The sequence below is a fragment of the Tiliqua scincoides genome, chromosome 12 (assembly GCF_035046505.1).
Source record: "Tiliqua scincoides isolate rTilSci1 chromosome 12, rTilSci1.hap2, whole genome shotgun sequence".
NCBI lineage: Eukaryota > Metazoa > Chordata > Lepidosauria > Squamata > Scincidae > Tiliqua > Tiliqua scincoides.
In genome coordinates this window covers 4017272-4043073 of record NC_089832.1, presented here as the reverse complement: position 1 = coordinate 4043073, position 25802 = coordinate 4017272, and the positions used below count along the sequence as shown (strand labels likewise).

The 25802-nt window shown below is 44.2% G+C and overlaps 2 protein-coding genes across 2 annotated transcripts in view; one reads left to right on the top strand and one right to left on the bottom strand.

Annotated features, from left to right (window-relative positions):
- Positions 1-1044, top strand: part of MCF2 (MCF.2 cell line derived transforming sequence) — a 55062-nt gene extending 54018 nt beyond the window's left edge. Inside the window, exon 29 of the mRNA XM_066639962.1 lies at positions 970-1044. Within this exon, the coding sequence (XP_066496059.1) occupies positions 970-1010 (41 nt within the window). The 3' untranslated portion in view covers positions 1011-1044. The remainder of the gene's footprint in view (positions 1-969) is intronic.
- A 2094-nt stretch (positions 1045-3138) lies between these two features.
- The window catches only part of F9 (coagulation factor IX), a 64821-nt gene continuing 42157 nt past the window's right edge, over positions 3139-25802 (bottom strand). Inside the window, exons 2-8 of the mRNA XM_066640024.1 lie at positions 15618-15781; positions 12808-12832; positions 10977-11090; positions 9545-9673; positions 8075-8283; positions 5465-5579; positions 3139-4354 (exon numbers count right to left, since the gene is read on the bottom strand). Of these exons, the coding sequence (XP_066496121.1) occupies positions 3807-4354; positions 5465-5579; positions 8075-8283; positions 9545-9673; positions 10977-11090; positions 12808-12832; positions 15618-15707 (1230 nt within the window). The 5' untranslated portion in view covers positions 15708-15781 and the 3' untranslated portion in view covers positions 3139-3806. The remainder of the gene's footprint in view (positions 4355-5464; positions 5580-8074; positions 8284-9544; positions 9674-10976; positions 11091-12807; positions 12833-15617; positions 15782-25802) is intronic.

The following is a 25802-nucleotide window of genomic DNA, read 5'->3' as shown; positions in this document are numbered from 1 at the left end:
GCATGTTGTATGATAGGACCATAGGGCAGTGGATCCCACACTGTGTGCCTCAGTGCACCTACAGGGGTGCCATGGAATGTCCCTGGTTGCCCCTTCTACTGATGCCCCCGGCCACTGCCATCTTGGCTCTCATGAGATTTGGGCACTGCCATCTTGAATCATGCAAGATTTGGGTGCCACCATTGTGATTCTCGCAAGATTTGGGTGCGGATATCTTGGATCTTGTGAGATTTCACGAGATCCAAGATGGCGGTGCCAGGCTGAGCCAGGAAGAGGAGGTTGCAGGGGTGCTGTGACCCCAATAAGTTATGCCTTCATAGCATTGACAAGTTTGGTATAAACCATGCCTAGAATTTAAGGCACCTAAGAAAGCATGACCCTATTGGACAGTTGGGAACAAAGCATAAAGGGCTTTGGAAATCAGTAGTGCTTACTGGGGCAGCATTAAGTTACTCTGTGATATGTATTGTTGGCTTGACTAAAACTCCTTGAAAATACCTGAATTTACTGGAGTGGATTTAAACTGAAGCAGGTAGCTGTTGATGGGAATAACTGATGGTGTGTTTTGACTGATAACATTTTGCAAGTACCAAAGCAAAAGGAAACTGTAGCAGTGTTGTCCAGTAGAATCCTTAACCATTCTGTTGCACTTTTGATGCACTTTAACTTAAAAGCCTTAATCCATGACCAGTCCACCCAGTGTCAGTCTTCTTTTGCTGGCTTTTGAAATTGAAAGCAGTCGACAGCCATGTTTCCTCTCCCTTTAATTTATGCTTCAATTATGGTGAGTGACAAGTCAGCAATAACTTACTCCATGATCCTGATTCAGCCACAAAGACCATTAGATGGCCAAGATTCCAGAGGGTCTGGCTGTGACATACGAGACTGTTATGTAGTGCTGAGCAGTCATATACGTATTTTTGGGATATGGTCCTTCTAACATTAACATTGCCCTCTGTTGCTTTGTAGACACTGGCCTCTATAAGACAAGAAAATTGAGCTCCCCCTGACCTTAAAGGGAGAACTCTTACCATGTCATTTTTGAATGCTCCAGTGAAGGTTTGAAGGGATTGTCCAGGAGAGAGAGAGAGCACATACGCTGGAGTTCCCCATCCTGTCACCCATCAACATTTGCAGCACATCACAACTTCACCAACATTGACCGTGGCCATCAGTGGAAGCCATCCTTTGCGGGGGTTTTTTTTCCTTTCATTTTCTTTCAACCACTAGAAATTTAGCACCATTTTGTTTCAATGTACTGGTGGGCTTTCCTCCTCGCCATGACATCCACAAACTTCATTTGGTGGTTTCTTCAGCCTTTGTTGAGATACCTGATATTTCTGACCTGAGACACTAAAAACTCTACCTTATCTCTCAACCACAAATGATTGTGGTTGGTTGCTCTTGACTAGATTGAGTTGGGTACAGACTAGTCTTAATTAAGTGATGCTTTTATTTTAGTTCAGTTGACTCTTCCGGATTGGGTGTGAATATTTTTCCCAATGCCATCAGCGTTAAGACTATCTTTGGGGCTGGACCATGTATGATGATGCAATAATGCTGAAGAGAAATGGGGTCTCCTTTTGCACTATGGGTCAGATCCAGAGCCCGTGGCACTCGTGGGCTGTGGTTCAAGACCTTGTTGACTGACAACTCAGGTTTGTCAAAAGTCACCTTGGGTTCCCCAGTGTTGCCAAGTTATCTAGTGAGGTGTCCAAGTTTACATTGAAATTTTTTGGAACATGTGCCATAACTGAGTTCACATTTGCACTAACAAAAAAAAATTGTCTTTGTTGTAAGACTGTGTGTTTCAGCATCTTTATTGAAAATGTTGAGATGGGGGTTGCTGTAAAACCTCTTTCTTTTCTGAATGAAGTTTACATCTATTATTTTCAACCTTGCTTCTTTGAGTGTGGATGTGTATGAGCAGGTGGTCTGATGAATACTGACAAATGTGTGTGAATCCAATTTCTCATGGCGTCAAAAAAAACAGGGTAGGTGTTGTGACCAGTCCTCTCGCAACCACCCCATGTCAGGGAATATGCAATTTGCATGGAATGGAACCAATGTGGTCACAGTAGGCTGCCTTATTCGTTTTTTTTTTCCTTACGGGCTACAGGAAAACAAAAACACAAGATACTCTTAAAAATCCAACCAGGTTTGTTGTGAACTTTGAAACCCGAGTTGCACCACACACTTGCTGTAGGACACATGCATTCATTTCAGCTGGCTGCAGGCAGGTTGTTGTCGGATCCTGTGGTGCAGTTACCTCAAATGCTATTGTTTCGCCATACTTCTCAAATGGTGTCAGTTCAACACAGTTGGTAATACTTCTTGCACTATCCATCATGGAAAACGATACCATAGATCCAATGTAATTTGAATGAAGAATCCTAGCAAATATCAGATCTCTGCAAGAATTTTTACAAGACAATTCTCTGTGTATCTACTCAAAAGTAAGACCTATGAAGCTTTGGCGAACTTACTCCCTGGTAAGTGTGTACTGTATAAGGAGTACGTGTGTACTATAAAAGGCTGCAGCCTTAATGGGCCACTTTAATAGATATTCATATATGTATATTGACTTCTGTAAAATAGCAACACACTGGTTTTGAAGTTTTAAAAGGATGCAAGGTTATTACAGGAAGACCACCTCTGTGGTGGAGGTCACAGTCACACCTAACTATTTCATCTCAGCAACCACAACACACATACACAGCACACCTTGGTTTTTTGAATCTTTCTTGTCTTCCTAGATCTGAATCTTAACTGCTTTTTATTTATGAAGCCAGCTGAGTTCTGCAAATCTGAATGTACAGTCTTAGACTTTTAAAACTTTGCACAAATCCTTGGCGACATCTTAAAATAGACAGGTTTTCCACTTGAGCGGTGAAGTACAAATGGTACTCCATGCTTCACTGGAGAGGGTTCCCCTCCCCCCCTGCCTTGACAATTAAATTATCTCTACTGTAAATGACCTTGTAAAAATGTGTTAAATCTATATTTAAAAAAGAATTATAAACATTGTTAAATAAAGAATGTATATGAGAAACTTTTTCATTGTGTGCGGAGAAATTTTATGTTGCTTGAATCGACAACAAACAAGTGTGTTTTCTAGGCTACATTTTATTTGTGGTTTCATTGCCCTTTGTTATAGTAGCAGCAATGAGCTGATCGCCACTGATTGCATTTGTGATTCCCACAGTCTAAAGGACTTTACAATCTGGATTCACCCTCACAACAACCCTGTGAGGTAGGTAGGCACATTATTTTAAAAAAACAAAAACAGTAGGATTTTGCCTAGCCAATACAGTTCTCGCTCACAGCTCTGGTTCCTGAATAGAGGCTTCAGAGAGTCCAAGCTCCCAGACCTTACTCACATTTTACTTACAGTTCAAGGTAGTAACTGCTGCGTAAACCAATTGCTACAAGAAAGATACAGTATGTTCAATTTAAACAAAAAAATTCAGAAAAGAGGTTAAGGTCCTAATCCTATCCAACTTTCCAGTACTGATGGAACTGTGCCAATGGACATGTGTTGCATCCTGTGGTAGGGGTGCGCAGTCACTGAGGCCTCCTCAAGGTAAAGGAACATTTTTTCCCCTTAACTCGGGGCCGCATTGTGGCTGTATCAGTGCTGGAAAGTTGGATAGGATATGCATGGCTACTCAGATGTAAGTCCCATTATGGTCAGCGGGGCTTACTCCCAGGTAACTGTGCATCAGATTGCAGCCTGGGGCTGCTGTATTCCCCTACCCCATTAGGCAATTATTGGGGAAAAGACAAGAAAGGACTTAGTTTCCTTTTTACGTTGTCTGTTTTGTCATCTCTCTTATCCACTTAACATACTTTGAAACTCTGGTGTAGATGCCATATTTGTCTTTCATGGCACACTGCTCCCCCCAGCTGGTTATCCCAGTCAGGTACCAGGTGCCTTCCATCTCTGTGGTGTAGGGGCCTCCGCTGTCTCCTTGGCAGGTATCCTTCGCATCTCTTGGGTGACCTGCACAGAACATGTTGGACAGGATGGTGTACCTGGTGCTTCTCAGACAGGTGGGCCGGTCAATGAACTGGACCTTCAGGACCTGGAGGATGTTTGAGGGTCTTCCTTGGTATGCCAGCCTCCCCCAGCCGCTAACAGTGCCTGTCCCGAACCGGAGGAGGTTGTTGGTGAAGTCCCGGTCCGCTATGCAAATGGGAGTGACGTAATGGTTCAGCTCCAGCGGCGAATCCAGCTCGAGAAGGGCAATGTCGTTGTGGTACTTCTTGCTTGTGTTGTAGGTGGGGTGGGGGATGGCCCTGGCCACAGTACGGTTTTGTTCAGTGTAGTCTTTCTCTTCTGTGTTGTGTTCACCTGGCAAAACATCCATTAGAAATTTTGTTGAGGAAGTCTGCATTTTGGGTGAGCTTCCACAAAGGGGCCTAAGAACTGCCCTGCTGATTCAGCTCCCATTGTGGCCGCAGGCTGTAGCAAGTGGAGTTGGCTCAAGGCTGGCAGTGAAAGTTGGCATTATGGGGCAGTTTCTGAGGCTCATAGTCTGGCAGGAGTCCCACTATCAGTTCCCAGAGCCCCACAGTTTGTTCCCTTGGTGCCCGCTCACCCACCCTTTCCAAATGAGCAGCAGTGGGTGTGAGGAGAAGTAGCAGAAGCTCTTGCTCCCCTCTCCCTCTCAGCCCAAACTGTCTTGCCGTCCAGACGAAGGGGAAGGGTAAGCCAGAGAGCAGTGGTGGTGAACGTTGATCACTGATGTGGCTCACCCAAACCCTCCTCCTTGGGCCTGTGTTGGGTATGTGCCGGGGCTCAGAGGCAACTGAGTTCTCCCCCACTTGGGGGGGGGGACTTTTGGTGCAAACATACAGGCTTAGATTTCATGAAAGATGTGAAACAAGGGTATGAAAAGCTTTTGCCCTGGAAAGCCCTTTCCCCGTAACTGGTATGGTTGGAGGCTATCCAAGGGTCATAAGAAGAGTCCCACTGGATCAGGCCAAAGGCCCATCTAATCCAGCTTCCTGTGTCCCACAGTGGCCCACCAGATGCCTTGGGGAACACACAGGACAACAAGATACCTGTACCCTGTTGCCACTCCCTTGCATTTGGCTTTCTGAGGTAGCCTACTCCTAAAACCAGGAAGATGCCTATACCATCATGGCTTTTAACCTGTGATGGACTTTTCATCCATCCATCTGTCCAATACCCCCTTTAAAGGCATCAAGGCCAGGTGCCATCTCAACATCCTGTCAAAGAAAAACAGTCTGTACATGCTGAAGGACTCTGCCACTTTCTCAGTATCAAGGAGCAAAGCATACTAGGATAGCCCACTACAAGTTTCTAGCCCAAAGCCCCCACTCAATTGAAATTGCCTTCAATTCTACTTTGGAGCAGAAAGAATTTGAGTATGGGTAGCAAATCAAACAGAAATGAGGTGAGAGGAAGTTTGAATATGAGTGCCATTGCACTGTGTACCTGCTACAACGGTGTGCGGCTCATACTCGAGGCAGTGAGCTGCGGTCACGATCCACTTTTCGTTGACAATTGATCCTCCGCAGAATCCTTCACCCTTGTTGTTCAACAGATACACCTGGGAGCAGAGAAAGTAACAGAGCAGCAATTTTCAACCTTTTTCATCTCACAGCATATGGCCAAGATGCTAAAATTATCAAGGCGCTTCACCAGTTTTTGGGCAGTTGACAAGACACACTGGCTGCAGGTAGGGGGCTCAGGGCCCAATCCTATCCAACTTTTAAGCACTGATGCAGCCATGCCAAAGGGGCATGTGCTGAATCCTGAAGTGGAGGGGCATTCACAGAGGCCTCATCATTTACTCCCTTACTTCAGGGTTGCATTGCAGCAGCTGGAAAGTTGGATAGGATTGGGCCATCAATTCTCCAATGGCCCTATTAATAAATGACCCTCCTCCAAATTCCTGTGGCACACCTGTGGACCATTCACAACATGTGACTTGAAAATTGCTGCAATATTGCATCACAGGCAATTCACAGAACCACAACAGGGAGCATGCCAAAGTTGTGATGTAAATATTACATTCAACAGGTGCATTGGGACCCACCTTGGTAAAGTCCTATAGTGCTCAGTGGAGCTTAATTCTGAATGCATAGGATTGCAGTTGGCTATCCCTCTGGAATTTGTGACACTCTATGTGGCATACCTCAGAATGCCAGGTGCAAGGGATGGCACCAGGATGCAAGGCTCTTGTTGTCTTGTGTGCCCCCTGGGGCGTTTGGTGGGCCACTGTGAGATACAGGAAGCTGGACTAGATGCGCCTATGGCCTGATCCAGCAGGGCTGTTATATCTTTATTGCTAAACTCCACATTTCTGTGCCAATAGAACTGTTGGCAAAACAAGACCGTATCTTATGTAGAGTGAGGAACCTTTTTTTTTTTTTTTTTAAAAGACAACTAAAGAAGGCAAGAACAAACCCCATATCTTTTGCTTTTAGAGTAGTTGAGAGTTAAAGAGAGAGAGAGAGAGAGAGAGATAGTGAGCAGATTCCTGTACAGACATCATGATGACATCTCCTGAGCCAGGGAAGGATTTTCAATTTCAGTTTATAGCAAAGGCTGTGTAAAAGAGACCTAAGGAGGGTAAGCCTGAAGTCAGAGACATTCAAAGAGAAGATCTGACAGAAAGACTGAGAGCGAAAGTTAAGAGTGCCTCTTTGGGTACTGAATACTTTGAAATACCAGCCTTTGCAACCCATGACTCATCGCAGGTAAGTGCGCCCAATTGAGTCCATTGGGACTTAATCACAGAAAGAGTTTGCACTGCAGCATCTGGGGGGGAGGGGCTTTTGTGTTGATGTGCAAGACTTTAGGGTGCATTTCGTGGTCCTCAGTTTTAAGCCTGACATCCTATGAAAGGTTATGTGCAGTTGAGACCCACTGATTCATGTGATGCCCATTTCTGCGTGATATCCCTCTTCGGAGAGGCACTGCCAATCAGATTAGACCAGGGGTGTCAAACTCACATCATACAGAGGGCTGAAAAGCATTCATGATGCCTGCTGAGGGCCGGAGGTGATGTCATTATACAGGAAGTGATGTCATTAAACAGGTAAAAGCCAGAAATAAAACACTCTGTTCTCATGTAGGAACTCATTCGCTGCTAATGCCAGGAGAGAAAATACACAAATCTTGATCATATTTCAAGATATGGGACAGCCCAATAATCATGCAGGCCACCCTTTCAACAGTGTCACCTCAGCATTGCTCAGCAGCTGGGAGCCCGAGGGCCAGATAAAAAGCTTCCGAGGGCCACATCTGGCCCCCGGGCCTTATGTTTGACACCCCTGGATTAGACAGTCCTGGGCTAGCTGGGCTTACCATGAAGGAAGCTCATTGCACCTTGTATAGAAATGAAAAAAGAATCTGCCTGCCTCACTCAATTAACTATCAGTCCTTCAGCAACCCAATCTCAATGGGGAGATTAAAAGTCCAGTCCGAAATGTGAACAGCTACTGCCTCTAGAGGGCAGCAAAGGCCGAATGTTGCATAATTGTCATGAAAGGAATGGACGAGGAATTTAGCTTTTGTACACTGTGAATGCAAAATGGACAAATTAAAAAATGCACTCAAGGCCAGAGCCGCAATCCAGTGGAACAGTAGCTCTCCATGCAGGCATAAGTGTTTTGCTGGATGTGTGCCCACCTTAGGGCGCAAGCCTGACCCTCACTTGGGCCAACGCAAGTTCCTTGCACCAGCCAAGGAGTGTCACAAAAGTGCCACAAAGCACTTTTGCGCCACTCTTCTGGGAGATAGTGTCTCCCTGTGCTGTCACAGGCCTCAGGGAGAGGATGAGTTGTGTTTGCAGAGCTTGGCTGATGCAGGGGTCTTGGGGGGGAGGAGGCAGGAGGAAGGTGTTTCAGGGCAGGGGGAGGCAGGGCCAGGAGCAGGGAGTTATGCTGGATTCTGACCCCATTCCCAGGCGGCCCAGGGCAGTCCCCTGGCTGCTCAAATTTGCACTACCTTGTTAGGCTGGACTGCAGTCAGCCCCAAACTTGCGCTGGATACAGTGCAGACCTGCTGGCACTTGTCTTGGGTTGTCAATTGTCTTACCTGCCAAGGAATCTCCCCTTTCTTGCTGTCTGTGCCACCAACCACTCGGATACGGGAGGCTGTCAACGGAACAACCTGCGTTGTATTATCCACCTGTTCGTCGATGTCGTCACTCGAGTTGAAGGTTAGCCAGGTTTCAAACTGATTTCTGGTGGGGACAACTATCTTCAGTGCCTCTGGAGATGAAATCTTTCCACATGGAAAGGGCACTAGGAGGAAACGCAAAACTGGTCAGGCAGCAGCCGAGGCGGACTCTGGGCCATGGAAGCATCCGCCATGATAGGCGGGTCAGTCTTTAGTGGAACTTGACACAAGACATAGAAATCATGTTGAAGACAGTGGCCTCATGTCACATCTTCCCTTCTTTCTCAAAACAGGTACACATTTTGAGGGTTTTCTCTGCTCCCCCCCCCCCACACACACACACTGTTGGCTATCACTTGGGTAAGGGACATGGGTCAGTTGTAATAGCTACATGTTTAGGGAAAGGTCTTTATGCGAGGTGCCATCAGTAGCAGGTGCCCAATAATGCTAACCCCTGGTGGCCCTATAGACAAGCCTCTATATATTATGGGACACATGCTGAGAATTTGACATGGGCTGTGGGGGAGGGGGAGAGTCATGGGTTTAAACATCATCCTCTATGAAGACAGTTGCAGGACATTCAGTCCATTCGGTCCTTAAATATGTAGTGCTATGTGTATATACAGTAATTATTTTAAGACAACTTCAGGTACCTTTTGAACACATTCCGACATTATCTGGGGCAGGAGGTCTGGTCTAAAGGGTAGAACTGCCGTTAAGCCCAAAGATTTAACATCTGACGGGTGCTGGTTCAAGATCACTATGAGCGGCGAGACCTTGAGTGCTGACAAGCCAAGCTAAACCCTTTTGGGGAGGAGCCAAAAAAAGCCAGCTCTAGCTCTTTCTGGAGCCATGAGACAGCATGTGGCCCAAATGTTTCATCAGACCATGAGAGATCGACGTGAACTGTAGATTGTTCTTGAAAGACAGAACTTATTTGTGATTGTAAAAAACCCCTTGGGGGGTTTAGAGAAAGCCTGCCTGCGTCAGTCGCCTTAAATAAAGCCAAAGATGTCATCCAATATCCAGAAAGGCAATACATAAATACCAGTTGTTGTTGTTGTTATTTGTGCAGACAGCGATCAAATACCAACTCTGTCACATGGAAGTGAAGTCAATTTGACTGTGTTTCAATGGAACCTGTTTTCACAACACACTTTACATTCAGGGCATGTCACGCTTCACATCACACATTCATATTTACTCATTTAAAAGATGAATATCCCAGCTTTCCAGAGCTCAAGGCAGCTAAGAGCTAAGCTAATTCATAATAGATGAAACACCAATAATTATAAAACACAAGACAAAAAAACACCTGACATCAAACATTTGGACGGCTGGAGTATTTATCTGCTAAGATGGGCTAAAAGGCGGTTAAACATTTACCTGTTGGCTCACAGCTCCTCTGGTCTACCTCAAGTCTGTAGCCAGGAGCACATGAACAGACGGCTTTCCCCTTTGCATCGTTCTTGCAAAACTGCTTGCAGCCTCCGTTCTTTGTTGCACAGGTAGCATCTGATGGGACAAAACAAATTTAATTATGGGTGAATATTCCTAAAATGCAACAGGCTTCTGAGGAGGTAGGGTGGGATAAGGGACGAAGCAGTCCAGACATCTGTCAAGCCTTAGGGAAGGTTACTCATGTCAGTTTATCACCTCGTGACTGCAGCATCTAGGTGTGATGGCAAGGGAACTTCCATGTTCAGGGGCAGTACATCTCTAAATTCCAGTTGCTGGGGAGCAACAGCAGGGGAGGATACTGCCTTCAAACCCACTGCTGGACCTCCCAGTGCCATTTTTAAAGACTGTGGTTGAGTTGTTTTCTGATACTGGTCATTGTGCTGCTTTAATTCTATCTTATCTGCATTATAGGAACAGCTTAGTATTCTGCGGTTGAGTTTATTAAAGTCTGGGCACAATCCTAACCAGGCCTTCTCAGAAGTAAGTCCTATTTTGTTCAATGGGGCTTACTCTCAGGAAAGTGTGGTTAGGATTGCAGCCTTTGCTATTTTGATAAGCCACTTTGAATACCACTTGGTGGGAACATGGCAGAACCTGGATATTCATTTTTAGGAAGTTTACTTAAAATGTCTAGTTAACCATGAGGGGATGCAGAGGCTGGACTATGTGACCCCTGGTCTGCTCCAGCATGACTCTCCTTATGTTTTTATGTTCTCTATGTGTGAATGGGCAGTCTGATGCTACAGAGAAAAAAGTTCCCAACTCCTCAGACACAATTTGTTTTCCGGTGGAAATACATCCACATTCAGTTGTCTATCATCAAGTACAGAGCGATCAAAAACATGCACAATAATCTGTCTTCAGTGTCTGTAGGTCTGTCAGAAAATCAGAGATTTTCATCTAGTGCGCCAGGGCACACTGGTGTGTTGCGAAAGGCCTGTGTGTGCCATGGGAGTTTGTGAGTGCCACAGGAGTTTTGGAGCACAATGGTTGAAAATTGAAAATTGCTGAAAAACTCTTCCAGATTCTGTGGCTCTGTGGCAGAGGAAGAGGGACGGACAAGACAGTTGCACTAAAAAACAGAGCTACAGAACCCAGAATAGTCTCCCAGAAACCAGAAGTGACATCATAAGAGGTGAAGGCCATAGGGCTCAGTGTGCCGCTGAGAACAAAATACAATGAAAATTGTTGGTTTAGATATTGTGGCAAATGTACCACCGTGTTCATGTTTCTTTTGAAACATGTTGTCTTCCACACCAATGCAAAATGTTTAACATTTGGGATCTAACCCAGTTGCTTAATGCATCCACATGCTTTATTGTACTGAGCTACAAGGCAATGGCTCTGTGTGCCTCACCGAGCTCGCAGTTCCTTCCTTCAAAGCCAGCCGGACACCAACAGATGTAGTTACCGACATCATCCTCACACTTGGCTCCATTCAGACAGGGATTTGAATCGCATTGGTTTCCATCTTAAAAAATTAAAGGCATTTGTTATCATCATGAGTTGTTATTGTAGCTACGAATATCCAATAATTCCTTAGTTGGCAACCTTCAGTCTCGAAAGACTATGGTATCGCGCTCTGAAAGGTGGTTCTGGAACAGCGTCTAGTGTGGCTGAAAAGGCCGATTCAGAGCAAGTGCAGTCTGTCCCTGGTCTGTCTCCCTGGCTATGGGCCTTCCTTCTTTGCCTCTTAGCCTCAGACTGTTGGCCAAGTGTCTCTTCAAACTGGGAAAGGCCATGCTGCACAGCCTGCCTCCAAGCGGGCCGCTCAGAGGCCAGGGTTTCCCACTTGTTGAGGTCCACTCCTAAGGCCTTCAGATCCCTCTTGCAGATGTCCATACATGAAATTGCTGAATGCTTTTTATAGCAGGACTGGATAACTTCGAAACTTGTGGAATCCCTCCCCTTACTTACTTTTATTTTTCACATTGGTATACAGTCCTTCCCCAAAGGAACTCAGGGTGGTGTACATAGTTCCTCTCCTCCTTTTGTCCCCACAACTGTGTGAGGTCGGTGAGGGTGAGAAGGGGTGCCTGGCCAAGTGTCACCCAGGAAGCTTCATGACTGAACGGGGATTTGAACCTGGCTCTTCCAAGTCTAAGTCCAGCTCCCAAATCACTACACCATCCTGGCTCTCCGGGATCAACAATATCTTTGCTGTCATTTTTAAGATTCCAAAATGCCTGGTTGTGTTTCTGATCATATTTTATATTAGTTTGCTGTCACCTTATTCATCCAGGTAAAATCTCCTCCCTGTAGGAAGTTCCACCACATGGGAAATGACTCTGAAAGTCACTTGTTCGGTGGCAATATTTCAGCCATCTCTCTGGGATTGGAAGCAATTCTGCATCTCAGATGTACCCTAATCACACACCAGGAGCTGCAAATAGCCTGCTAATGACTTGTCCTCTCCTAAACTGTTTGCACAATTTCGAGTGAATAAATTCATTGCAAAATTAAATAATCACAGCAAACATATTGGCAAACAGAACAGAAATGAATTTAACTGGATTGTTTTTCTTCATTGTACCAAAACTGGGACCAGCGAATGACTTAAGGGCCCAATCCTATCCAACTTTCCAGCACCAGTGCAGCCACAATGCAGCCCCAAGGCAAAGGAACAAAAGTTTCCTTACCTTGAGGAGGCCTGTTTGACTGCTTCCCCACTACAGGATTCAACTCATGCCCCATTGGCACAGGTGCACCGGCACTGGAAAATTGGGTGGGTTTGGGTTCTAAAATGTCTTCCACGTAATAGACATTTTCACGTCTTGCTATGACTATGTCTGCTACCTGAATTCAAATACAGGCATGCGCCGATTAACAACCGTTCACTTAACAACGAAACGCATATATGACGGTGGTCAAAGCACAATAAAGATGCTCTTAATGAGGCAATCACATCTCCCAAAGCCTGCAGCAGAGGGTCTGTTTACACAACAGAAAGGCTCTTAATGAGGCAAACTATCCCCAGTAGCTTGTGCAGCCAGCTAGTGCCTGGCAGGGAGTGTCTGTTTACACAACAAAGGCAATAGATTGGACTGAATGTTCCCTTAATGACCTAATCGCATAACAACGGGGATAGGAGAACATATCTCCGTAGTTAAGTGATGCACACCTGTATTATCCAATGAATGCAGAGTAATATCATTTGATGGATGTAAAATAAAAGTGCAGTCGCTTACCAATGTACGTCTTCCAAAATTCCATCTACAAGAAAAATATTAGAAGTGAATTCAGATGTAACCAGCAGCAGAGAAGCAATAAACAATTCTGCAATGGCTTCTGATGTCTTCCCAAATCCTTTGGACTTGGCTATTAAAAGGACTGCCTTCTCCCATTTGATTCTGGCCAATGAACAGGAAGCCTAGTCAGTGTTCCACCACCAAGAGAAATGAGGCGGATCGTAATGAAGGAGAGGATTTTTTTATTGAGGAGCCTAGATTTTGGAACCCCTGCCTTAAGAGATCCAAGGCTGGCCCATCCATGAAACCAACTGAAGTAGTTGTCTCAGGGCCCAGTCCTATCCAACTTTCCAGCAGTGGTCCATCCACCATGCAGCCCCGAGGTGAGAGAACAAATGTTCCCATACCTTGAGGAGGCCTCTGTGTTTGCCCCACCACCACCACTGGATGCAGCGTACACCCCATTCGCACGGCTGCACCAGCACTGGAAAATTGGATAGGATTGGGCCCTCAGGCAGCAGATTGGTGGAGAGGGGGTGCTCATTTCTGTCTGCCTACTTGCCTCCAGTGCTCCCACTCCCTGGGTTGGAAAGGAAAGAAGGGACAAATAAGAAGAGGAAATGTGGAGAGTAGCACTGAGCTAGAACAGGGGGTGTCCAAAGTTTTTGGCAGGAAGGCCACATCATCTCTCTGACACTGTGTTGGGGGCCGGGGGAAAAAAGAATTAATTTACATTTAAAATTTGAATAAATTTAAGTTTACATAAATGAATATATTAAAGATGAAGTTGTATGAATGAAGGTCTTGAAATATCTCAAGGCCTATAAAAGGCCTTGCACAAAGCAAGGCTGGCCTTTCCTTTGCTGCCTCTGCTGCATCACAGACATGAGACAGCAAGCTGTGGAGGAAGGCCTCATCCCACAGCTCACGCAAGAGCTCAAACAGTCGCCCTCACACTGAGAGCAGTTGCATCGGGCCAGTGCAGGTTCCAACAAATCTCTGGAGGGCCAGAGGCTCATTGGAGACTGGGGGCTCCCTGAGGGCCGCATTGAGAGCCTCGAGGGCCGCAAGTGGCCCCAGGGCCAGGGTTTGGACACCACTGAGCTAGAACATTGGAGAGTCGGAGGAGCAGGGGCTGGGTAAGGAGGGGGCATTATTTGGCATGCCATCTTGGGTGTCAGGTGGTCTTTAACCAGCCCTGAAAAGATCTATTTGACTATTATTTTCTTATGATGTTTCAGTGCTAGATTAAAGGCTGGTACTGTTCCACAGGGCTTTCAGCCACTATTTGAAGTCACTTCCCATTTGACAGTGATGCTGCTGTCCGGATGAATTTTGTTCTATGTCTTCGTTTCGACTGCATCTATTGGACTGGATTATTTTAACTGTATGTTGTCAGGCTGCTTTGAGGATTCTTTGAAATGGAAAAATGCAGAGTGTTAACTATTTTAATAAATAAAAACCTGAAGCGTGAAATATGAAGTGTCTCGTATATACAAAGGCAGTACAGAAGTTCTCCTGTAAGAATCTGAGTTTGAAATTCAAGGATGGGATGAATGAAAGTTTGGTGCCTGGGCATTGCCAGTTTTGCAGGGGTGATAAGAACCAGTTGACTGGCAGGCAAGGCCACTGAGAGGAATTTTATCAGGGGGTACAAAAGTTTCTTTTGGGCCCCTTGTCAAAGGGGGAGGGGGCAACAGGAGAAGGCAGGATAAAATAGGGTAAAGGGGTGCTGACAAGAGAAGAGTCTTCGGAGCCCAGGTCTACCAGGCTTCTGGATGCAGAGCCCAGGTCTACCCAACCATGCAGCATTGGCAGTTAAAGTAATATGGAAAACCAAACACACTCCTAAGTCTCTTTAAAGTCTTTGAAATTTAGCAAATATTGCTGAAAATTAGAGCATCAATGTATTTAGGCTTACACTGTAGCCTTGCAGCTGTGCCTCTGAGCCCCTATACACTTCTTCATTGTTATCAGATACACAAGCCAAAGAGCTACTATAGCAGGCCAGTTTAATCCCTGATTTGACACTGTGTTAAGGAGGGTCATGGATGCATTTCCATGGGCAGGAGGTCTGGTCTAGAGGGTAGAGCCTCCGTCTGCCTGAAGATAACATCCACAAGGTCGCCAGTTCGAGGCCACCGGCACCGTGTGACCTTGAAGCAGCTGACAAGCTGAAGCCGAGCTATTCCATCTGCTCTGAGTGTGGGAGGATGGAGGCCAGAAAGTGAAGCCAGATTGGAATGAAACACCTTGAATGTAGTCGTTCTTGAAAGAAAGAACCTTCTTTCAAATTGTAAAAATCCCTATTTAATAAGGGATTTAAATAAAGCCTGCCTATGTAAACCGCCTTGAATAAAATCTTGAATAAAGACCAAGAAAGGCGGTATATAAATACCTGTTGTTGTTGTTGTTGTTGTTATTATTATTTCTGGGTCTGGCGTGTATGGCTTGCAGCAGCAGTTATGCTCCCAGCATCATGCATAGGCAGTGAGCTTGGGTGAGATTGGTAAATGTAAGATCCCAGGAACTTTCTGGGCCCCCTCCTTTGACTTCTGGGCCCCCTTTCTGACCCTGAGCCGGGGTACAAATTACCCCCTTTACCCCCCTCTCCTGGGCCCTGCTGGCAGGTGCTATTTTTATTTTCCAGAAACCTCTTGGAAACAATACTACATCATCCCATAGGATCGTTTCGAAGGGACATCTGGTAAAAATAGCTGATGCAGATTGGTAAGAGAATTACCACCATGGCTACTGGCAAGGCTAGTCTTTACACCCCGCATCCCAAACTAGTAGTAATTGAATCTCACCGTTTTCTCAGTGTTTTCAAAGACTTCTCTTGCTTCCTCAAAACTGCACCTCTCTTCCACGCACTCCCGCTCAAGGTTTCCCGGGATCATTTCTTCCAGCCGTCCGGTATTGTACCTTTTATATCGATGCAAAAGAGCACTTGCCTCTTTCTGATCAATAAAAACTTCAAAAGGAAAAGGAGAAGGTGTCATGGAGAAGCATTCTTGGGACTTTTCTGGAGCTTTGTTGGAAAGCCTGTGAGTGGATCTACAGCAATCCCTTGCACTTTCATCTGGTTAGGGACCAGAGCATGGATGAAAGTCAAAACTGGACAAGTGTCAAAGCAGAGCTTTACTGAGCTTGTAAATTTATTGTGGCCAGCGAAAAATGTAAATAACCACATAGCACGTGGTTTAATGTGCCATTTACATAGCACATGGAAATAACTATATAGCACATATATAGCAATTGTGTGCAAAACCTAAACAAACAGAAATAAAAGGAAAAAAATAAACTTAACATTGACAAACTCCATGAAAGTTTGGATGAAACCAGACGAAAGAGGAAAGCACATGGAACGACATCTGAAATGTGGTTACAATTGAAAATGGCAGCCCGTCCTGTTACAGAATGCTAGAGAGGGATCATGAGAAGCAGTCAGCCAGAATGCTAGAGGAGGGAGACCAAGAGAACACTAATAGAAGCAGGAAGCTTCTTCCTTCTTGTTAGTATTCTCTTAGCTTCCTGTTAGCATTCTGGCTGCCTCCCTCCTGTAGCATTCTGCAACAGAAATGACTGCAAACAAAGAGCACTGCAAAGCAAAAGGCATAAAAAACTATGCTTGGCAACACAGTACGTATAAAGTTCACTTTTATGTGTGGTTTCAGTATCTGCAGGGGCGGGAGAGAGGGAACGTATCCCCTGCAGATATGGGGGACACCTCTATTTAATTGAGTCGGGGGAAAAAAAATTTCCTTTGAAAAATTGGGGATATTCCTCTTAAAAAAATGTGAAAAATCCTCTGATTTCTCCCCACCCCCTTTTCTCATATCATTGCTACAGTGTTTCCACCTTGGTGCCAACTTTTAGTTTCAACATTCAAGTACACAACTCTATAGAGTAGTATGCAACTCTATACTCCAGCTGTTGTCAATCGGTTTGCCATGGCACACTGGTGTGCCATGAATGGTCTGCAGGTGTGTCATGGGAATTTGGGGGAGGGTCATTTATTATTAGGGCCATTGGGGGGTGTTAGCCCCTCACCAGCAGCATGGTGTGCCTTGTCAATTATCAAAAAGCTGATGGTGTGCCTTGATAATTTTAGCACCTTGTCAGTGTGCCCTGAGATGAAAAAAGGTTGAAAAATCACTGCTATATTCTAGTAGAATGTGACATAACCAGGCCCCAGCCTCTGACATCATCAAGCCCCCACCTTCTTGAACATCAGATGTGGGGCTTGCCTCTAACCTGATTAAACTCAATGTGTGCACACACGCGCATAAAATTCTAAAATATAAAATAATATTGATCTACTTTACAAGGTTGTTTTAAGGATTACTGGGGATGGATCTACATCTCCAACAGAACGGGATATAGAGTGGAACTACCACTTTTCAAAGCTCCCTCTGATTACAAAAAAAGAAAAAAAAATCCCAACAAACAGAAAACCAGCATAGGAATTTCTGTTAGGTGGATCTTCTATTAGTAGTGAGTTTTAAACTTAGGGGAGTTTACAAAATACAAACAGCCCAATCCTATCCACACTTTCCTGGGAGTAAACCCCATTGACTCAAATATAAAACAGACCTGAAATAATGTACAGAGAACAGTCTGCATATTTGATATACAATATACATTTTGCATCTGTCACCACTATAGATAATAATTTACTTTTTTATCTGTGTGACTTGCAGCACAATTCTATGTGTTTACTCAGAAGTAAGTCTCATTTTGTTAAATGGAGATTCCTGGTACATGTGGTTAGGACTGCATTTTATTTATTTATTTATTTATTTATTTTATTAGTAGAATTTATATCCTGCCTTTCCACTCCAGAAAGGAGCACTCAAGGCAGTTTATCCAATTCCTTATATTTTCTGCATGATCTATGCAGTCCAAATCATGCACTTGTAGGATTTTTTTGTTTTGTTTTTTGTAAAAATTAAGATTTAAACAGGGACAGCAGTGGGAAGTAAAAGTGTGTAACTGGCTGAATCATGCTTGTAGTTTGTGGCCATAAGTACATCTTGAGATGGACAACAAGAAAGATGATCCAAATCTCAAACCAAGTATGATATAAATTATGCATTTTTAGATTAGAATATTTGCTCATCCCATCCCCAAGGCTTAAAGCAGTTTTATATTTAAAACATATGCATAAAATATCAGTACAAATAAAATAGTCATGTTAGATACCCACACCTTCTAACTGCTTCAGGTTTAAATGTTCTGGTTCCTATTTTAAATGACCCCTTGGCTTCATCTTCCATTCACTAGGCCAGTGGTTCTCACACATTTAGCATCGGGATCCACTTTTAAGAAAAAAAAAATCTTGTCAGGACCCACTGGAAGTGATGTCATGACCGGAAGTGACATCATTGAGTAGGGAAATTTTCAACAATCCTAGGCTGCAATCCTACCTACGCTCACCCAGGAGTAAGTCCTATTTACTATCATTGTTAAAAGCATATACATAGTAGTCTGTTAAAAGTACAGGTCTGTAACATTTCCCCAAATGCAGTCACATGCTATGGTACCATCAAGTCTAATATTTTAGATTGTGAGCCCTTTTGGGACAGGGAGCCATTTAGTTATTTGATTTTTCTCTGTAAACTGCTTTGTGAACTTTTAGTTGAAAAGCGGTATATAAATACTGTCAATAATAATAATAATATATTTAAAATATTGACATGAATGGGGACCCACCTGAAATTGGATCACGACCCACCTAGTGGGTCCCAACCCACAGTTTGAGAAACACTGCACTAGGCAATTGTGTTCTTTTCCCATTAATTATGACTGGGCCTATGTAATTTCTAGTTAACTCTGTTTTTCCCATTTTTTTCCTATTTCTCAAACAGTCAAATCTAATCCACTGTTCTGTGCTATAGATTTGCAGGCCGTACAAATCAGACTAGAAAAATTCATTCTTCGAATGAAACGTTAATTGAATCACATTTCCTCTAGAAGAAATCAAGAGTTTCTTCCTAAAGGAATTAGCCATGAAACCATCCCATGTCCTTTGACAATGATTTGATGCCTTATCAGAGACCTCACTGCAGTCTTATCTCTAGTCAAAAGAAACCCAGATCACTTGTGAGCTTTTAAACTGAACCAACCTGCACATTCAGCTTGGAGAAGCCACCCCAGGAGACAAACAGCAAATGGGAAGACACTGTTTGCCATTTTCTCAAAGGAGCTCGTCTGCATGGCTGACAAATGGTGAGAGGGAAGCCTCTGGACCCGAAGTTCCAAAGTGCATGTACATATTTGTTTTGTTTTGGTTTCAACTCCAGGGTCATCTTTCAATTGAAAGTCCATAAATGGGCATTTCCGGAAGAACCTTAAATGTTTGCCACTGTATTCAGAGTGTACTCAGGTGGAATATAAATCCCTTGATTAAACAAATATGTAAATTGTTCCTGTTTGCAGAGCAGTCCCAAATTTCTCATAGCTGTTCCTGTATGTTACTTTTTTTCTTGGGGGAGAGGGTGTATTTTGAAAAACTTGGTTAATGTGAAATCCATTTTTCTTCAAGTTTCAGCGTCCTATCTCTTTATTTATTTTATTTTTCACATTTTTATACCACCCTTTCCTCCAAAGAGCTCAGGGCGCTTTACACAGCTGCTCCCTTCCTTCTTGTCCTCACAACAACCCTGTGAGGTAGGTGAGGCTGAGTGAAATTGACTGGACCAAGGTCAGCCAGGAGGCTTTGTGACTGAGGGGGGATTTGAATCTGGATCATCCAGGTCTAAGTCTACCTCCCAAACCACTACATCACCCTGTTGCTCTCTCTCTCTCTCTCTCTCTCTCTCTCTCTCTCTAATTGGCTGCATCCCAGTCATTCGCATCCTATTGCCTTTTCTTTTGCATCTCACTGGGCAACAAATCCCATGTTATATATCCTAGCCCTACCCTAACCCTATCTTTACATGTTAAAAATAAAAAAGTACATCTAATATAAGTATACATATATTGGGGCACAAATGTGTCATGCTACACTGGGACACTGTGAAGTACTATCTGTGGTTGAAAAGCATTGTCTTCTGTTCCCCTATCTCTGGGCTTTGCAAAGGTCACAGAGCATGAACTACTTGATGCTTCATCTGCCCATTAGCTATTGAGTAATGGAAAAGTGCAAGATTCCTAGAGGAGACAGGGTGTGGTGCAAACAGTGGCCTCCTGCTCTGGCAGGCAAACATAGGGTTAACCCCAGGGCTCTAACTAGCAGTGAGTTTGCTGCACAGCTGCAGCCACTAGAGGCAACCAAATCATTAAGGGACAAAAGCAGCACCTGATGAAGGGAGAGTTTGGTGGGTGTAGAAGGATGGAGAGATTGAGGGAGCAGAAGTAAGGAGCTTAGAAGAGAGAGAGAACTAAACTGATGAATGGACTGAGAAATTAATGCACTGGACTTGCTGACTGACTGATGGACAAATGGACTTCTGATTATTGCTGGAACAGCAACTGCTGGAGGGTGTGTGACTGCCACTCCCAACACCTGCTGAGGACCAAGTTGTTGCTGTGGTGGAGAGCTGAGGTGGCGCTACTGTACCAGAAAGGACCAGGCCCATAGCCAGGATTCTAGAGGTAGGGGGGACTATTTTTTCAAGGGGGGCAATGATGTCAGGTATCTATACTGGTGGGCAAAATGAAAGGATAAGTATGGAGAAACATCAAATACCTGTAACTCCCCCAAATTTCATGAAGAGAAAATAATTTGGTTTGTTTTTTTTTTAAAGATACATTCATTATCTGTAAAGCCATGTAACAATAATTGGCATAGAATAAATGCATCTATGCATGCCATGGAAAATGTATTGCCCACTTAGAAATAACATGCAACATATCCTTTCATTTACACACCAGTGCAATATACAGGCTTGCAACCCTGCAAAAGTAAAACATATCACTGTGATGCAGGTAGTATTTACTTGTATTGAAAGTGCCTATATAGTGCCTATCTAGCACTTATATAGTGCCTATCTAGCACCTATCAAATGCCTATCTAGCACCTAATGCCTGTCTAGCACCTATAGAGTGCCTTTCTAGTACCTATGTAGCACCTACATAACACCTACTTAAAGCCTTTATAGTACCTGTTTAACACCTATTTAGCATCTATCTAGCACCTATCTGATACCTAAACAGCGCCTATCTAGCACCTATATAGCGCCTGTCCAGCACCTACATAACATGTACATAACACCTATTTAACACCTATATAGTGCCTATCTAGCACCTGTATCACATTTGTCGATGACACATTGCTGATGCATTGATACATATTAAAATAAAATTTATTTACTTTACATAAAAGCAAGAGGAAAGGTATGCTAATCAAATTCAGTAACACCATTGGAACACTAGTTTTTTTTTACAATATTCATTACTTTTAAAAAGCAAAGTATAGAAGATTTGAATTTATTGAATCTACCTGGTTGAGCTGAATTCTCCCAGCTTTCTGAGTTGAATCTCCTTAGAACCAGGCACGGATCCAGTGTCTGTATTTAGGAGGGGGCTATGAGCACTACCTTCAGAGCCCAGGTCAATCAGGCAGGTAGACCTGGGCTCTCAACTTGGAGCTCACGTCTACCAGCTGAGTAGACCTCGGCTCCCACCTGAGCTTATTGCTTCTGTGGACATTTGCCGGGCAGGCAGACCTGGATCTGGGCTCCCACCTGGACTGGGAGGCCAGGTCTATCTGCTTGGGTCGACCTGGGCTCCTGATTGAGCTTATAGCCTACATAAGAAGAGCCCTACTGAATCAGGCCAAAAGCCCATCTAGTCCATCTTCCTGTATCTTACAGTGGCCCACCAAATGCTTCAGGGAGTGCAAAAGACAGCAAGACACAACTTGCATCCTGGTGTCCTCTCCTGCATCTGGCATTGAGCTAGCCCACTTCTAAAATCAGGAGCTTGCATATACCTGTCATGACTTGTATCCTGTAATGGACTTTCCTCCAGAAATTTGTCCAATCCCCTCTTAAAGGCATCTAAGCAAGTAGCCATCACCACTTCCTGTGGCAAGGAAATCCACAGACTAATTACACACTGGGTAAAGAAATATTTTCTTTTGTCCTAACTCTCCCAACACTCAATTTTAGTGGCTGTCCCCCTCAGGCCTCTGTGGCTATTTGCTGAGTGGGTAGACCTGGGGTCCCACCTGGACTTGGAGCCCAGGTCTACCTACTTGGGTAGACCTGGGCTCCTGATTGAGCTTAAAGCCTCAGTGGCTGTTTGTGGGATGGCTAGACCTGGGCTCCCATTCCAGCCAATCTCCTTGATACCCACCCAGTGGGTGTTCCCCTGACACCTAATTTTGCTCTCCATCCTGGCAGGCGCCCTTCCCTGCTGGCAGGACAGTTGGGGGGGTATGCACCCATGGCCTCCCCCGGATCTGCCCCTGCTTAGAACCTTTCCCACACTTAACTTCTTGGATATCTTTAGCTCAATTGCTTTCCATGATTTCTCCCACCAGAAAAAGGGTCTCCCCAGCCCCCATGCAGCAGCCATTAATTTTAAAAGTATATCTGAAAGGCAAGAACCTGCCCCCATGATTTCTCCAAACAGAAACATTTCTCCCTGCCCCCCACAGCAGTACCATTATAGTAATTGGCATGTTCCACAGTAGAAGAAATAACACCCTCCCTTCCCCCAGCCAGTACAAGTAGAAATCTCTCCCAAACTTTTTGTAGCTGTTCTTGACCAGCCCCACTCTCCATATGTTCTGGATGGGGGCAGGGTGACCAGAGGTCATAACTTCCAAGAGCCCCCCCCCCCGGACCCTGTTCTACTCACTCTACACACATGCACTTTCTCTCCTCCACAATCCCTGCCAGAAGCACCGTGCCGTCTTCCTTCCTGTGCACAAAAAATGTTGCAAAAAGGGCTTCAAATCACCCCCAACTGATGCCAAATTAGATAAAGAGGACAGGTTTGGAAAAAATGCTAGGGGGGGGCAAACTACTGGCTGGGGGGGTGGCAAAGCCCCCCTGGCTATGGCCCTGGAAAGGACTCTGTTGCCTTAGGCCAGCCATTTTCATCCACTGTTCCGTGGCACACTGGTGTGCCGTGAGTGGTCCACAGGTGTGCCACAGGAATTTGGGGGAAGGTCATTTATTAATAGGGCCAATGGGAGATGTGAGCCCCCACTGGCAGCATGGTGTGCCTTGTCAATTGTCAAAAACCTGGTGGTGTGCCTTGACCATTTTAGTGCCTTGTCAGCGTGCCATGAGATGGAAAAGGTTGAAAATCACTGCCTTAGGCACTAGAAGGAGGACCTTGCAGGTTGAGCAGGTGAGCTACCCTGATGGTGGGGTCCAGCAGTGCTGCAGTGTAGAACTAGGACCCTTGTTGGGGAACACAGGGGAGCTAACTAGCTTAAAGTGGACATAGGTTCTCTAGGTGAACCTTGGACTGAGAATTTGGCAAAACAATTGTTGTCTGCAGTTCAGCATCAGAAATTTGGTCAAGTAAGCAAGTTGCATGACCAACCAGTTAGCACATGAAGTCCCTGTAGTTTCATTGGGACAGGGGAGCCCATGTTCAACTTTCTCCCATTACATAATAAACAGGAGTTAGACTTCCTTAGGAATTAAATTAGTAATTAAATTTGACTGGATTGTGCCCCTTGTATTGTGGGACTGGAGATTTTCAGTCTATCCTTCTATGGGACCCAGTGGCGTATCTAAGGCATCTGCTATCCAGGGTCAAAGAAGATTTTGTAGTGCCCCCCCTACAATGAAATCAAATTTAATTCATTAAATAAATAAATAAAAAGGTTTCTGGTTAATTGGCCATACCTTTTGATAAATTACAGATGTTCCAACATGGTTTATTTCATTGCATTCAGCATTAAATTACCTTTACAGTGATATATAGCATGATGTTGTTATTCGTTCTTACAAGATTTTCACAATTAAAATGTTTTCTGGTTAACTTGCCATACCTCTTGATAGAATATAGATATTCCAAGGTGGTTTATTTCATTGCATTCAGCATTAATTTTCTGATGATATATATAGCATGAAGGTATTATTCCTATATACCAAGGTTTTCACAATATTGGCCACTAGCTTCAAGCTCAGGCTGTTGACCTCAAAAGTTTGTTGCCCGGTGCAATTGCTACCCCCTGCACTCCCTTACCACAATAGTGATGGGACCCATATTATGATCCACTAGACCCTCCCCAGTGTACAGTACCAAAATTCACCAGCCCCACCTCTGGCCCACCTAAAATGAAAGGTCCCACTCACTGACTAGGTTTTTTTAAAATTTTTTTATAATTTCATGTTGGCTGGCCTTTGGCAATAACTAAGGAATCCATAGGTAAAATTAGCTGGCTCCATTGTTGAGCTCCTTGAAGAAATGTCCTGGGACACAGGTCATCCCTTCCTGCTTATTAATTTTCTTTTAATTGGACTTCTGAATGAAGTCGCATCACAAGCTTTCATCAACTCCCAGAGCTGTTGGCTGTGAAATATTTATAGGAGATAAATGTCAGAAAGTAAAGATATCCCTAACTCTACAAAACATATTTTTAAAGGATGAGAATTGCTTTGAAATTCCAGGGTTCAAAGCCAGCTCCCCTTGTTGAGTGATGGTTGAAGGATTCCCAGTGAGATGAGTAAATATGATTATTAATTCATGACACTGGTGCATTCTGGAAGAGCACTCATAATGCTCTATCTGATTTTTGGTTTGTTTTAAAAAAAATTTCTGAGATTTTCTTTTAATCTGCTGGTAATTGTCTCTTCGAGGAAACAGGAAGAGAGACACAGATGAGACTTCAACCTGGCAGAATGCTGAATTTAGAACTGAGTGTGGAGTCATCAGCAATGCTAGAATAAATCCAGGTGTGACTTATTCAAATTTGGAAAGGGCTAGACAGTTTATCAGTACTCATAGTGTGATTTTTCCCATCGTCATGAGGTCAGGGTTTGATTTAATACCTGCAGGATCCAGTTGCAAATTTGATAGCTGGTGTCTATCATGGCTTCACCACATTTTGCTTGCCCCCCCCCCAATTTATAAACAAAATGAATCCCCCATTCAGCCACATTGGCATAGTTTGACCCTAAGTTTTTTGCAGTCTTGGCTGCCTGATTTTATATAACCAGACATGGCATGCGCAAATGCCCTTTAAATACTTCTTTTACACACTTTTGTGTTTTGTTGGGTTTTTTGTTTGTTTGTTTGTTTTTGTCTTGGTGTGTTGTTCCTTATATACACATCAGGCACCAGAGGTCAAAGGGGTTTGCGTCCATGTATTCTGGAACCAGAAATCCAGTTGCAAGCATCAGCTCCCCAAATACCCCTGATCATTATAGTGCACTCCCTTGCGCTGAACATTGGCTACTACATCCTATTAGCAGCTCCTCTTGTGCGCAGAAAATGCCCATTGTAGCTATATATCTCTGGGACTTTTAATTTTTGAAAGAGCATGCTGCAAACTTCTCATTCCCTATTTTGTCTTAGGGGAAAAATTGTTCCATGACGTCTCTTGTTCTGTTCTAAATGCTGCTTCTGACTGACTCCAGCAAATCTCAGAGGGCTTTACAATATCTGGACAACCCACTGATATACTAGGAAATAAGTTTGCATAAAGTCTGTCATGGGACCTCCTATTTAACTTCATTTACACATGATATTTGATCTTTTTTTCCAGGCCTTGCTTTAATGCATGTTTAAATGCAGGGGTTTGGATGGTGCAACAGTTTAATCAGTGACAACTCCCTGCCTGGAAATACTTCCTTTGTTTAATTTTTGTGTACTGCACTACTGCTAAAGATACAGGAGCAGAGCTGGCCAAAAATGTTGGCAACACTGAATACAGATGCATTAATTGTCTGGTAAAAAAATAGGGCGGATTCCACATGTCTGCCTGAGGCCCCTGCTAGTCAGCAGAGGTGTCACTGGGGTTTGCATCAACAGATAGGTTTGGGCTGGCAGTGAGTTGTCCTATCAAATTTTCCAGTGCGGGT